Source organism: Corvus moneduloides, chromosome 28 (genome assembly GCF_009650955.1).
Source record: "Corvus moneduloides isolate bCorMon1 chromosome 28, bCorMon1.pri, whole genome shotgun sequence".
NCBI lineage: Eukaryota > Metazoa > Chordata > Aves > Passeriformes > Corvidae > Corvus > Corvus moneduloides.
Window position 1 is genome coordinate 2,674,880 of NC_045503.1, and position 13,837 is coordinate 2,688,716.

Here is a 13,837-nt window from a genome sequence, read left to right on the forward strand (position 1 = left end):
GCTCTTCAAAGCAGGAGCACTTAGAGCTGGCTTTGTCCTGGGATCTGGGAGTGCCCAAATTTTTGGGCAGGAAGATGCTGAGCTGGGAGCAGCCATGGCAGAGTGAGCATTCAGGAATAAAACTGACTAAATCCTGCACCAGGAAAAGGGCCCAGCATGTGATTTTCATTAATCCTTCGGGCTCCTCTCGGGTCAAGCACACGGGACATGAATCAAAGTGCAGCAGATGAATGAGCCCCTCCTCACACACGCTCTCCTGGGCTCGGTGCTGCTGGAGCATGTGATCGGGTTAAGTCGGCTCAGGCGCTCCAGCGAGGGCTCTGCTGAGCCGTGCCTAAATCTGTGATTTCCTAAAAGGATGCAAAACTCCAGGAGCCAAATCAAGCTTAGGGCAGGTTGGTGTAAAACCACCTGGGTGTGTTAACCTGCAGGAAATGCCACGTTCTCAGAGAAGCACGTGGTGTTTGTGTTGTCTGGAAGCCCCCTGTGTTTGCCATGAGACTTGTGCAGCTCAGCTTGGGCTGAAGGATGCTTTAATTGAGGTCTTGTCCCTGTTACCCAGCAGTGGGAACAAGCAGCTGCCTCCCAGCAATCAGTAGGAATTTCAGGATGTGTCGGGGCTCCCTCTGGCACACACAGACCCACAGTGAAGTTCCACACATGCCAGTGGGTTTGCTGGAATAAACTCCAGCTGTTCAAGGTGAGCAATTGAACAGGAAAAGAACCCTGAAGGATCCAGATGCAGTGTTGTTGCTGTTGTCAGAACATTTTAAGATGCCTTCCCAAAGCCTGTAGCGAGGCAGAGTGGCTGAGGTTTGACCCTAAAACTGCAGCCTTTTTTTGTACGGATAGGTGGGATCCTCTTTGCACCTGTAGCTCTTCGTGATTGAGAGGGAAGCTTGCAGGGTGACAGGACTCAGCTGAAATAACTCCTGTGTTAATCCCCTTCCTCAGCTGTTCCTTCTCACAGGTGAATTACTGAGTTTCAAAAGGGTGGACCAGGATTTTGATGAGTAGCATGGACCCAGCTCTGGCTCAGCATTGAAGCTGTGCTCCTGTGCCTTCACAGCCTGCTGCGGTCTTTGTTTGGATTGACAACCCTGGAGGAAGAGCTGAGTTATTATCTTGAGTATCAAAATCTCACTAAATTTCTGACTGTGGCTTTCCTGAGATCATTGTCACTCTTGGCCACAAGGATCTGGGTGGATTTCAGAGCCTGTGGGATCCCCAATAGCTCTGATAGCACCTCTCTGATGATGTGGTGCTTTGATTGCTTCCACAGATCATTAACTCTCTGAAACTGCCTCAATCTCCTCTGCCAAAGGCACTCAAAGCACAGCCAAGGTACAGCCACCAATGTTGGAGGACACTATGTTGACATCACAGTGATGTGATTCTGCATGGATTTGGTGAAAAACAATGTCCAAGTGTGTGAGGCAGCACTACTGGGGCTATCAGTGCTGCTGTGAGCAGGAAGCCCCCCCAGGCTCAGCTCTCTGGCCCCCAGCCCTCTCCCCACAGCCGTGTCCTCTGCACAGTTTTGCTCCAGCAACTAGAAGGGCCCATGGCTGGAACTGGAAGAAAATTCTAGGTGGAATTGTGGAATTGGTGGTGTTTTGTTTTGTTTTGTTTTTTAAATTAAACGCCATCACCCACACCAGCTCCTACCAGGAACATCAGCCTGAGCTCTGCTTCCAGGTGGAGTCATCCCCAAAATTCCCTGGCTGGCATGTTCCCCACAGGGCTGCTGCTCTTTCAGGATTGATTGAACTGGCACAGGGCCATTTTTCCTCTCCCCCCATTGCTGCTCAGCAAGCATTGGCCTGGGCACAAACATTTGGGGCTGGGGGAGTGGTTTGTGTGCAGCAGGAAACGTCGGCCTCAGCTCTTTGCTGTGACTCCAGTGCTCAATTCCTGGGAAGAGTCAGGCCTGTGCTGTTCATTCCATCCCTGGTGGACAGCAATCACCCATTCATAGAGGGAGCTCATGATCTGGCAGGTTCTCACAGGGAGGAGGCCGAGAAGGAGTGAACAGAGCCTGCCTCCCCTGCCCATTGCTGGGAGGATGTGGGAGGCAACAGGGAAGATCCTTCAGATATTTTATTTCTAGAGAACAAACATTTTCAAAGGCCTTGATGAGTGTTCTCTTTAACTAAAGCCAGCTTTGGGCGGGAGGGGGACTTTTCCTCCCTGCAATAATTCTGCCTCAGTGCTTGCTTTGGTTTGGATTAGAGCAGTGTACACAGAGAGCAAACAGGAAGGATGGACAGCTGAGCTGGCTCGAGGAGCAGTTTAGGAAACACGGATCTACTGCTGTTCCTAGAAGTTCTGTCCTGCGGTTTCACCCTCTGGACAGGGAGCAGCAGCCCAGCACAGCCTGGTGTGAGTGGGGTGTGTGCTGTGAGAGGGACCTGCCGGTGTCAGCACAGCCTGGAGTGAGTGGGAAGAGGAGAAATTCCTGCTCCTGCTTGCGCTGGGTCTGTCCCTACACAAAGTGGTGGAAGTTTCAGTGGTGTGTGACTGTGCTGGGGCAGATGCACCTCAGCTCCTCATTCAGGCTGCAGTGAATGGCTCTGCTGTGGGCTCCTGGCCTCAAAATCTTCACCCTTGTTGGGCTGAAAAGAAATTTGGCTGCATCCACTGATCAGTCACCCAGTGAGCCGTTCCCTCAGGGTCTCCCTGAGCTTTGTCACTCGTTTTATGAAATGATGCTCAGCTGAGGGCACACAGAACACGTCCCCGTACGGATGGGGCTCTCCTTACCTGAGGTGCCCAGTTTGAACCCGGTCAGAGGACAGATTTTCAGGGTGCAGAGTGACTCCCCTGTGCCATCTGCCCTCTGCATGACACTTTTACCTCACTGTGTGCAGCCCTCAGGGTGGTGGGTCTGAACTTCAGCACCTCAGTTAATTCCATGCTGGAAAGGGAGACTTCGAGATTTTCTTCAAACTGCATGGCCCTTTCCCTCTGTTTATTTCCCTTCCCCCCTTGTTTCTTCCTCTTTCCCCTGTCTCCTCCTTTTCCCACCCTTTTTTGCTTCCCCCCTTGTTTTCCCTTTTCCTCCTTGTTTCCCTTTTACCCCTCTTTTTGTTCCCCCTCTTTCCTTTTACTCCAGTGCCCAGATGTCAGACTGGGAAACTGAAAACTCTGCTTTTGCAGCAGCTTCTCCCCTCCCCTGTGAATCCAAGCCGACACCTGCAGCCTCCTTCCCTCGTGTCCGGCCTCCCTGACTAAAATCCCTTCCTTCTCCTGCCCTTGCCCTGCTCTGTGGCGATGCTGAAATACAGCTCCTGCAGCTCTGGTTCCCCCCACAGCCGAGGAGGGGCCCCCCCTGCACACAGACCTGTCCTACTACTCCTACGAGTACGACCCCGACGCCTTCGCCGCAGAGGCCGACGTGTTCGAGGTGGGGGCAGAGCTGACCACGGCCAGCACCTTCCGGGAAGGGGACAGGAGCCAGGGAGCGGCCACCACGGTGGAATGGTGAGCCCACAGTGGGGTCAGGGATCTGCTTGGAGCCAGCCTGTGGTGTCCTTGTGCTGGGTCAAGGGTGTTCAGTTCCCCAAAAAGGGGTGTTTTTACAACTGTTTACAATCACCGGGAATGGGATCTTGGTGGGGCAGCTGTAAAAGGCTTTGTGACCTCAGTGGCTTCATCCCCAGTGGAACGAGTGGCCCTTTCACTTGGCTCGTTCAGCTGCAGCAGAGGAGACTGAGGGGAGGCTCCTGGGGGCTGCAGCTCCTCCCGAGGGGAGGCGGAGGGGCAGGGGCTGAGCTCTGCTCTGGGACAGGGACAGGAGCCCAGGGAACGGCTGGAGCTGGGTCAGGGCTGGGCATGGAGCTCAGGGAAAGGTTCTTCCCCCCGAGGCTGCTGGGCACTGCCCAGGCTCCCCAGGGAATGGGCCCGGCCCCGAGGCTGCCAGAGCTGCAGGAGCGTTTGGACAGCGCTCTCAGGGATGCGCAGGGTGGGGCTGTTGGGGTGTCTGTGCAGGGCCAGGGGCTGCACTGATGATCCCTGAGGGTCCCTTCCAACTCTGTGACCTTTTCAGCTTTTCCCTGCCCAGGCTCAGTGATGTCTCACAAAGGTACATCACAGCAAGGTGACTTTTCTTCCATGTGTTCTCTTTCCAACAGAAATACATAATTTAAGTAAAGAGAAGAGGCTCAGAATCGACTCCTGTATGAGTTTGTTCCTCCAGACGACCTGCTGCAGAACAGAACCCGAATGATGACTACTTCCTGATGCCCTCAGAACTGTAGGCTTTGCTGCCCCACGGGGCAGATCTGGAGCTCTAAGGGGGACACTCAGCGTTATTTTTCTGTCCATTTTCCTGCCTTCTGTGCATCCTCTTTGGAGCCCTTCCAGTGATGGGAGACCAATATGCTGTGCCCTCTAGGTGAGAAAAATAGGGGCTGGAATTCAAACCCATAGAGCATTTCCAAGTGCTTTCTCTGCTATCAGGATATTCTGCAAATGCCATTTCCTAGCTACACTTAGAAGCTAAGTTCAGGCCTTGTGCTTAGCTGAACTGCTGTTTGAGGAAAGATGGCTGAGAAGTTTTTTGCTCAAATTATAATAATAAAAGTCAGTGTGTTTTGCCAATTATGACATAGCAAGAGGCTACTCATCTTCCCCAGCCCATCAATCTGCTGCACCCATGAGAGAGACACTTCCCTGTGGCTCCACATTCAGAGAAGCTGTTGGGAGGTATATTTTACATGAGAAAACTGAAATCTACTGCCAGGGCTGAAAGGCTTTGTGTCTGCTGCTGTCTGCAGGCCTCAGGTGGGCATTTGCAAGCCCCAGCAGTGGCAAGGATGAGGTGGGGGAGCCCTCTTTGTGTTGCACTACGTGCTGACAGGAGCTGCTTGCAGCCTTCTCAGCCCCTTTCCTCCCCAAACCCTGGCCTGAAAATGAACCTGGCCAAGGCACAGCCCTTTGAAATGTTTGCCTGAGTTCACCAATCCTTTTTATTCTGCTCCCACTGGGATCCAGTACAGTGTGTTCTGGTCCTGGTACTCCCTGCCCAGGCCCTGGCTCTGCTGGCCAGTACCAATCCCTGGTGTCACAGGCTGGACTCCCTTGGTCTGACCTGCCCCAAGCAACGTGGCAAAACTAAAAAGAAAAGCTTTGTGTTTCCAGAAGTGCAGGAGCCAAGATTTTTGAGCTTTCCTTCCTGCCTGGAGCAGCATTGTTCTCTTTGGAGGAGTTACATGCAATTGCCTCTTGCAAAATAGTGTTAATATTTTATCTTCCCACTTCTATTGTTACCAGGACCCAGAGCAGGGTGGAAACTCCTTTTGAGGGTGTTTATTGGTGAATGGAAACAGAAAAAAAAAGCCCAGCTCCATTCATTTTTAAGGCTTGTTTACACAGGAACCATGACAAGAATATATCCCAGTATAGACATTCCATTCCAGAATAAAGGCAAGTTTATTCCAGAAAAATGTCCACATGGGGACAAACCAGGAGGTACCCCAGAGGTTGGGCATGTGTAGATTCCAGTCCTTTTTGTCTGGAGCCAGACATTTGCAGAATGTAGTTGACATGATGAAGGTCTGGGTCTTGAAGTTCCCAGAAATTTCAGAACTGCCTCGTTGGCAGCTTTGCCAGCCTTCCCTCGTGGCTGCTCCCAGCTCTGCTCCCAGGATCCTGCCGTGGGCTGAGGGTTCTGCCCCGTGTCGGGGGTGTGCAGGGGCAGATCCTGTGCTCACCCTGGCAGCTGCATTCCTGCCTGGCAGGTAAATAAATGCCTTTAAACTAAATTCTGCCTCCTGTAAGCAACTGTCCTGGCAGGCACTGGCTATTGTGTACACACACAGGACTGAGTCAATATTTTTCCCTGGGTAAATAACAGGCCTAGTGTGAGCTGCAACAAGATTTTTTTTTTTTTTCCCTTTTCTTAAACTCAAAACTGCACAATACAAACCCTGCTGTTGGCTGGTTCAGGCTGCAGCTGTTTAGTGCTGTGAGTTGGGAGAATGAGGCATTTGGTCACCCTGATAATGTTTGTGTGACTGGCTTCATCCAGGAGATGGGACCTGTGTTCTGGACTCCTCAGTCTCTGGTCCTCAGTCCCTTTCTGGCTTTGCTTTCTTGCCCTCTCTCACCCATTGTGTACCCATTGAATGCTTCTGGAGAGATATTTGAAGTCATTTTGTATTGCTTGGTCCTCTCACAGATCCTTGGGCACTCAGACCTCTCCCTGGGGATGAGGAGGTGAGGGTGGGGAGTTCCAGCCAAGAATTAAACCTGTCTTTCTTCACTTTCCCCAGGCTCTGGGACATGTAATGTCCTAATTCCAGATGCAGACATCCCCCTGTTGCTGCCAGGTAAATAATTCCTGCTGGTGGTGCCAGCCCATCAATCAGGGCCTTGTCTGAGGGGTCTCTATGCCAGTGCTTGAGGCAGAGGAGTCTGGCTCCTGTTTCACAGTTCAAAGTAAAGCCCGAGAGCCCTGGACTTTCAGAAGGCAAAGGCAGAGCAGCCTCAGTGCCCTCAGAGCCAGACAGAGCAGGGCAGTGAGAGGTGATGTGACAGGATTTCTGGATCCTGACTTCACCTCCAGTGCTTCTTCCCAGCCTTGGCACTTCCAGTCCGTCTGCTCTTGGCAGTCTCTGCCTCCCCCCACTCTTGCTACACCAAACCAGCTCCTCTTTGCAGCTAAAGAGAAAAAAGGTAATTTTATTTAAGGAACTGAATCAAGGAACTTGCAGTTACACCACTGTGGTTGCCCTTTTCCCCCCTATCACAGGGATAAAGGAGCAGGTCTCTGCTCTCTTCTCCACCCCAGCTGAGGGTCCAGAGCTTTGCCCTGTCCCACATTTGCTGTTCATGTTTCTTGCAACCGTCATTAATTCTTATCTAGGTTAAAAAAAATCATAGATTGTTTTTCCTCCACTCTTCAACATCCTGCTTGGAATACAGAGACTTTAGAACTGGATCCCTGAGCACCACTGGACACAGCACAGCTGTACAGACTCAAAACCATTCAGAGGCTTTGGCCCAGTTCTGGCTCTGAAGCTGGTCAGTCTCCTTCCTGTCCCTGGGAGCACAAGGACATCTCAGGCTCCTGCTTTGTGCACCTCAGCCCAGTCAGTTTAGAGAGAAGGATTGATTTTATTTTTTTTTTCCACCTAGGAAAAGACCAGCTGGGTGCTGGAAAGCCAAAGCCAGCAAGGCCAGCAGCAGCTGCTGCTGCTTTGGGTTGTTTCTGGCTTAGAGACATTTGCCTCCCTCTGTCAGAGAGAGGCTTCTCCTTTGCTTTTCCTGGCGGTCCCTCATTGCAAAAGGAGAAAAGTGCCAGTGGGTTTGTAAGACACAGAAACTGCTTCTTCCATCGAGTTGTGTGACTGAATAGCTGCAGCAGTGCTAGTTATCAGTGATTGATGCTTGCAATCCTTTCAAGGAAATGAATATTTATATATTTGTAACTGTACATTATGCAGAGTAATCATTACCATGGTATTTATTTTAAAGCAATAGCTCCTCTTGTTCTCTCTTGTCCTGTGTGGTCTTGCCTCTTCCCCTCCTTCTTAATCAGCCTCAGTAGAAGGCAAATACCAGAAGAATGTTCAGCTTGCTTGAAGAACATCCCCGACACACCAGCACTTGCTTTGCTCACACTGACTGTTGACATTTAATGCACAATAACCTGGTTTTCATTATTGTGAATAGAGCAACTATTTAGAAAACCTCTACCAGCCTGGGTTGGGGTTTGGGTTTTTTTAGTCCCTGCTGTTTCTGACTGAGTGCCCAGAGCCCGGCTTTGTGTTTCACCCGCCTTTTGCCCCCGCACACACAGGTACACACAAACAGCTCTCTGACCAGCTGTTGGTTTGTTCACACACATCTTAGCAAGTCTGAGTCCAGAAAAGTGTTTGTTTTAGATTCTGATAAATATTTTATTAAAAACTGATTTTAAGACAATCCTCTCTGCCTCTTATTCGCGCTTTAGGCTGTCAAGCCTGTGCTGGGAAAACTAAAGAATTAAGGAGCTCTGAAGAGGTTTATTGCTCATTTTCTACCTGGCTGCTCACAGGGCCGTGCCCCAGTTGTGTCTGAGAGAGGAGCTGGCTGCATTTTGTCAGATTTGCAGCAAACCTGAGCACCTGTTTGATCAGAGACAGCTTTTGGTTGTGGGTGACATTACACGAAGGAAGTGTGGAGTACCAGAGGATTTGCTCCATTCCTACTTTACTATTTTCCTTCATGAGACATCATTTTTTTACAAAATCCATTAATACAACCTTTGCCTCAAAGAAATTACGGATGCCAAGGGGGATTTGCAAATACAAGGATGAGTGAATGGGATTTTTGCACCTTTTACCAACAATGGACTGACATTACTGGGGGATTGCATGCAAATCAAGCCAAGAACGTTTCTGCTACACAAGCCAGTGCTCTGCACTCTCTTGACAGACTGGTTTAGTTCAGGAGAGTATCTTTTGAAACATTTAGAGATTTGGGGTTGCAATGTCTATTTTTTTTTCAGTTTTAGGGGAAGGGAATATGCACTTAAGGACAGTGAGCAAGTCAGGAGCAGGACTAGCAGGCAGAGAGTAGTCAGATTAGGAACACCAGACCCAGATGTATGGGTAGGAGCATCCCTGGCGGTGTGTGGCCAGCTGAGAAGCTGCAGGCAGTGTCCCAGCAAAGGATGGATGTGTCCAGCACTCAGCATCTTGTCTGGGCAAAGAATCCCACAGCTTGGGTTTATTCAGCCTTATCCCTGTGCAGACAGGGAAAAGCACTCAGCTCCTGGGAAATGCTGCTCTGGGTGAAACTTGTGGAATTCCAGTCTCGCCTTCATCTTATCCCCACTGTGTGTTACGAGTGCCCTGGGAGCAGCGAGCCGGGCTGGAGGCTCACGCCAGCGAATGTTTGGAACGAGGCAGCGTTTCCTTGGAGGTCTTTAGGGAAGTGGTGGTTTTTTTGCTGCTCCTGAAGACTCTCCTCCTCACCTTCTCGCGGAAATCCTCAGACACGTAGTAGTAGACGAAGGGGTCGGCGCAGCTGTTGCAGGTGCTGAGGGCCAGGCTCACCATGTAGCTGAGGTACAGGCGGCCGTGCAGCCTGGAGCAGGGGCTGGAGTAGTGAACCAGCAGCAGGACGTTGCTGGGGGTGTAGAAAACCACGAGGGTGAGCACCACGAGGGCCGTGAGCTTCACGGCGTGGGAGTAGCGGCTGCCCCCGCGCAGGAGGACGCGCAGCACCGCGCCCGAGCTCAGCACCAGCAGCAGCAGCGGCAGCAGGAAGGCGCAGGCGATCAGCACCACGAAGTAATAGAAGTAGAACCCGTCGTCCTCGTGCCGGGGCAGGACATCGTGGCACAGCGTGAGGCCTGCCCCGAGCAGGGGGTACGACTGCCGCTGCAGGGTCAGGGGCAGCGTGAGGGCAGCAGCACAGAGCCAGACGGCAGCGCAGGTGCCGGCAGCCAAGGTGGGAGTGCGGAAAGCGCGGGACGAGAAGGGGTGAGCCACGGCCAGGTAGCGGTCGACGCTGATGCAGGTGAGCAGCAGCACGGAGCAGTACATGTTCCCGTAGAAGAAAGCCGTGGTGAGGCGGCACAGCCCTTCCCCGAAGGGCCAGTGGTTGCCCAGGAAATAGTAGGAGATCTTGAAGGGCAGCACGGAGATGAGCAGCAGGTCGGCGGCCGCCAGGTTCATCAGGAACACGGTGGAGGTGAGGCGCTCGGCCCTGGTGGCCAGCACCCACAGGGCCAGCCCGTTGGCCGGCAGCCCCAGCAGGAGCACCAGGCTGTAGAGGCAGGGGATGAGCCGGACGGTGACGGCGCTGCCCAGCTGGGCTCGCGTGGCCTCGGGGATCAGCAGGTAGGTGACATTGTTCACCGTGGCCTGGTGCCCCGGGATGGCTCGGGGACACGGGGTGACCTCTGGGGTGGTGGCCTGTTCATTGGTGCTGTTCTGAGAGTAATCTGGGAGAGGAAGGCAGCCCGTTACTCACTCAGCAGAGCAGGCTGGCGTCTGGAGGCTGCACGCCCAGCTCACCCCAAAGGCTGCTCGCTGTTTTCTGCTGGGGTCCCTGCAACTGGCAGTGTTCTGGAAAGGCTCTTGTGTGATGGGCAGAAAAAGCTGTCTGGCAGAATTAGGTGTGCAGGAGCCACCCTCAGCCACCTTTCTGAGAATATACCCGATTCCCTGTGGTTTCTCGCAGCTCACAATGGACTGTGATGCTCTACAGCCATCAGCAGGCCTGGGAAGCCAGAGAACAATTCCCCTGTACAGCCATGAGCAGGCTTGGGAAGCCAGGAAGCAACTCCTCTGCCTGGCTCTCACAACAATCCGAAGGTCTGGAGCCACTCCAGTGTAAAGTCATGGCTCTGGGAGTATAATTAGCTAAAAATTTGGCTTTCAAGTCCTTTCTGGTTTACTGCTCCTCTATTTTTCCTTTCTCTTTCTAGTTTCTTCCACCCCAGCTTCTTTCTCTGCTGTATCACCTCTGTCAAGCTCCTGCTTCAACTAGAGCCCACACCAAGTTCAATCAGAGCATCCTCCCATGTGAACTCATTAAAAAAAGGAGTTTTCAGGGATCTTACAAAGGTCCCAAATACCCAGTACTTCAACAAGCAGCAGCTTTGCACCCAAAGGCACACACTCACCATCGTAGTCCAAGGCCAGGCAGAGTCCCCAGAAGGCACAGCAGAGCAGGAGCCTGTGTGGCAGCTGCCTGTTCCCGAGGGTCCCCATCCCAGCGCAGGGTCCAGTGCCCCACCGCAGTGCCAGAGCTGTGTGGGAACTGCAGCATCAGTGACCCTGCTTACGCATTTCCTCCTGCTGGTCCTTAACTCTCGGAAGCAACGGGGCTTATCCTGGGCAGGATGAGGGAATGGAGGGGCTGTCACCACTGGCACGAGCGTGGGCTGCCCGAGCTCAGGCTGGACAAGCCCAGCGTCAGAATGTGGGACTGGGAGGGGCTTGTTTATCCAGACCCAAAGTGTTTCAAGGCTGCACTTCATCCTCAGAGCGAGATGGTGGCTCAAGTGACTCATCTGGGTCTCCTTCCTGCTCCGGAATATTCCTGGAAATAACAAATGTGGTCGGGTTTGATGCATTTTGGACATAAACAGAACCCATGCACCTCTGCCCGTGGGAGCGCCGAGCGTCCTTCCACTACAGAGACCCAAGTGGCTCTGTGGGTGATCCGAGGTCTTTTCCCAAACCCTGAGTCACAACACTTTCTGGTACTACAAACAGGAAGATATCCCAGATATCAGAGCTGCAGACCACACAGACCTCCCAGGGATTACACGGGGCTCCTGCAGACTCGTGTTCTGGCAATGGAAGGTTTTTGTGTCGCCTTGCAGCCTCCAGATCAGGCTGGGCCCTTTGGAGTTCGGCTCTTTTTCTGCTCCATCTTCCTGGTTAAACAGGGGATGAAGCTCCTGCATCTTCTTGATTTTACTGCAGAGGATGGTTAAAAAGTCCTCTGGGTTGAAGCTCTTTGCACTTGAAAGCACCAGCAGGAGCACTGTGCACAACCAAGGGCAAGTGGCAAAGTGAGGGAGACGCTTTGCTTCCACTGAAAACCACTGGGACAGGGAGAGCAGCTCCATCCAGCAGGAAAGGGGCCTGCAAAGGGCATGCAGGAAGTCCCTGCTGCTGGGAGAATAACGGGGAGTTCAGCCACTCCTGCCCCACAAAAAGCTGTCTTTTCCCAGAGCTGAGCAGTCCACCCTGCACAATCCCCACTCTGCCTGGGATGAGAACTCGAAGCAGTGTGGAGCTGCTGGTTGTGCCCAGAGGACAACTCAGATAATGCTGTAACAGGGACTGGCAGATGTTACCTGAGCCTTCCAGATCCTTTGCTGCCTGGTCCCCCCTTCTCTGACCCCCTGGCCAGGTCCCTTCTCTGCTCTGCTCTGCTCCCAAATCCTCTCCCATCTCCCGTGTCAGAGCCTCAGCGTGGCCCTGGCCATCAAGAGCACAGGCCAGTGGGACGACAGGAGGTCATGGCTAGAGAGGGTGCTGGGGTTTGGGCTGTTCTCTGCAGTCCTTGCCTGGCTCTGCAGGGGAGGAAGGACAGGAGCTGGAGCCCAGGCAGTAGGAACTGTAAATTTGGTTTGGCAACCTGAGGAGCAGCTCGTTTCTTTCTCCTCTCCTTATGAATGGCCTCTTCTGTGAAGGTTGAAAATCTGAGCCTGGCTGCTGTTTGATGAGATTCTTCTATTCCAAGGAGAAAATGATCCTATTTCCTTTGCTTTCACCATATTCCCGCATCCTTGTGCTGAGCATGTCGAGAGGTGGAGTTCCACTGGCAGGGAGAGGGAAGATGCAAAGTTAGATGTTTTGCTTTTGTGATTCTCTCAGGATTTATGAACCATTACAGAATGACTCATGTGGCCACATATTTTCCATGCCTCAGCCAGGATCCTTTCCATGCTCTGTATGCAAAAAATTAGCCATAATCAGGTTCAGATAGTGTGCAAATCACAGCCTGCTTCCTATGGGCAGGTCCCTGGAGTGGAGCAGAGAGGGTTACTCATCGCTGCATCCTTCATTTTCAGATGCTGTGTGATTTAGTGACTGCCTTAGATGCAGAACAGCTTGCCTGAAAATTCTAATGCCAGAGGTTTGTCACGGCTTGTTAACATCTCTTTAAGTCGTGTGATCCCTGCCCTGTGGGGTAACAATTTGGTTTTAATGTAATTCATTGTGCAATAGATCATCTCCTGGGAGCAGGGGCTCTTTTATTCCGGGGCTCTGAACCCAGAAGATGTAATGCTGGAAACAGGCTGGGGATTTCAGAGCTCAGAGGGAGGGTACGGACACCACCTGGCCAGTCCCATACATCTTGGAGGCTTGGAAGAGCAAACTGCGGTGGGTAAGTGATGGGATTCGCTGTTGCTGCTCCGTTCCAGCGGCTCCAGAGGGCTCCTGAGCAGCAGCTCGGAGCTGTCTCTGCAGGCTCTGTGTGTACAAGGTTCCCTCGAATCTCAGACACTGCCAGGTCCCCTCCTTCTCCCTGGGCCTGCCTGACACTCTCCATGGCTCCAGGGAATGCCCCTGCCTCTCCCTCCTGCTTGTACCACGGCTCTCCTGTTCCTCTGGGGTCCCGCCCAGCCTTTTCCCTGGGTGATTCCGCACATTCTGCTCAGCCTCACGCTGCTGCAGCGCTTCTGAGGAGGGAGGTTTCTCAGAACTGCTCTTCTGCTTGCCTGCAGTTTTCACTTCACACTGTAAAAATCCATGTGAAGGCATTTTCCAGGAATGGTTGAAGCTTATCAACACCCCTAAAACACAGTGTTCTGGAATAGCTTTTGGGGGGCCTTTCTCAGCAAGATAGTGGCACTGGGGTGGGGGCTACCTGGCCTGACACAGCCATCATCATCATTGTCATCATCATCACCATCATCATCATCATCCCTTTTCAGCACCAGGACTCTTTAGATTCATTCTTTAGCACAGGTTAAGGGCTGCTAGATTTTGATTTAGTCTTCAAATTGAACAGGTGGTACAAGGAGTTAGCTCTAATCCAGAGCAATGGCTAAAACATGAAGAAAACCTCTAATTATGTTTTCACACACAGTTCTAGACTCTCTCACTGGTTCACAGCCCCGACTCTCCTGGTGCATCCCTGTGATGTGGAAATACGTAAAAAGAGTCCTGGAATGTTAAATGCTGAACTCAGGTACTTCCTTTAGCAACTCTGAATTTAATTGAGCAAACTATTGATACCTATTCCATCCTGCAAACCTGAAGGATATTTTTAAGCTGTTTGCTGTTGCCAGAGTTGTCCCCTCGCTGAGATCTCCAAGCACTCTTATGTCACATCTGGCTGTCCCTCACCTCGAGCACAGGGAGCATCCCCTTTATGA

The 13,837-nt window shown here is 52.1% G+C and overlaps 2 protein-coding genes across 2 annotated transcripts in view; one reads left to right on the forward strand and one right to left on the reverse strand.

The window, feature by feature from the left end:
* Positions 1-7,929, forward strand: part of CPAMD8 (C3 and PZP like alpha-2-macroglobulin domain containing 8) — a 54,758-nt gene extending 46,829 nt beyond the window's left edge. Inside the window, 2 exon segments of the mRNA XM_032092789.1 lie at positions 3,288-3,483; positions 4,134-7,929. Of these exon segments, the coding sequence (XP_031948680.1) occupies positions 3,288-3,483; position 4,134 (197 nt within the window). The 3' untranslated portion in view covers positions 4,135-7,929.
* A 553-nt stretch (positions 7,930-8,482) lies between these two features.
* Positions 8,483-10,900, reverse strand: F2RL3 (F2R like thrombin or trypsin receptor 3). The gene is made up of 2 exons (XM_032092790.1): positions 10,622-10,900; positions 8,483-9,937 (listed from the first exon to the last, which is right to left on the reverse strand). The coding sequence occupies exons 1-2, from the start codon at positions 10,707-10,709 to the stop codon at positions 8,868-8,870; spliced, it is 1,158 nt and encodes a 385-aa protein (XP_031948681.1). The 5' UTR covers positions 10,710-10,900; the 3' UTR covers positions 8,483-8,867.
* Between the last annotated feature and the right edge of the window lie 2,937 nt (positions 10,901-13,837).

Excerpts from the sequence above, each read along its gene's own strand:
- F2RL3 (XM_032092790.1), bottom strand. The coding sequence starts at position 10,709 with ATGGGGACCCTCGGGAACAGGCAGCTGCCACACAGGCTCCTGCTCTGC. Across the intron at positions 9,938-10,621 it reads CCTGGCCTTGGACTACGATG|ATTACTCTCAGAACAGCACC; the intron begins GTGAGTGTGTGC and ends TTCCTCTCCCAG.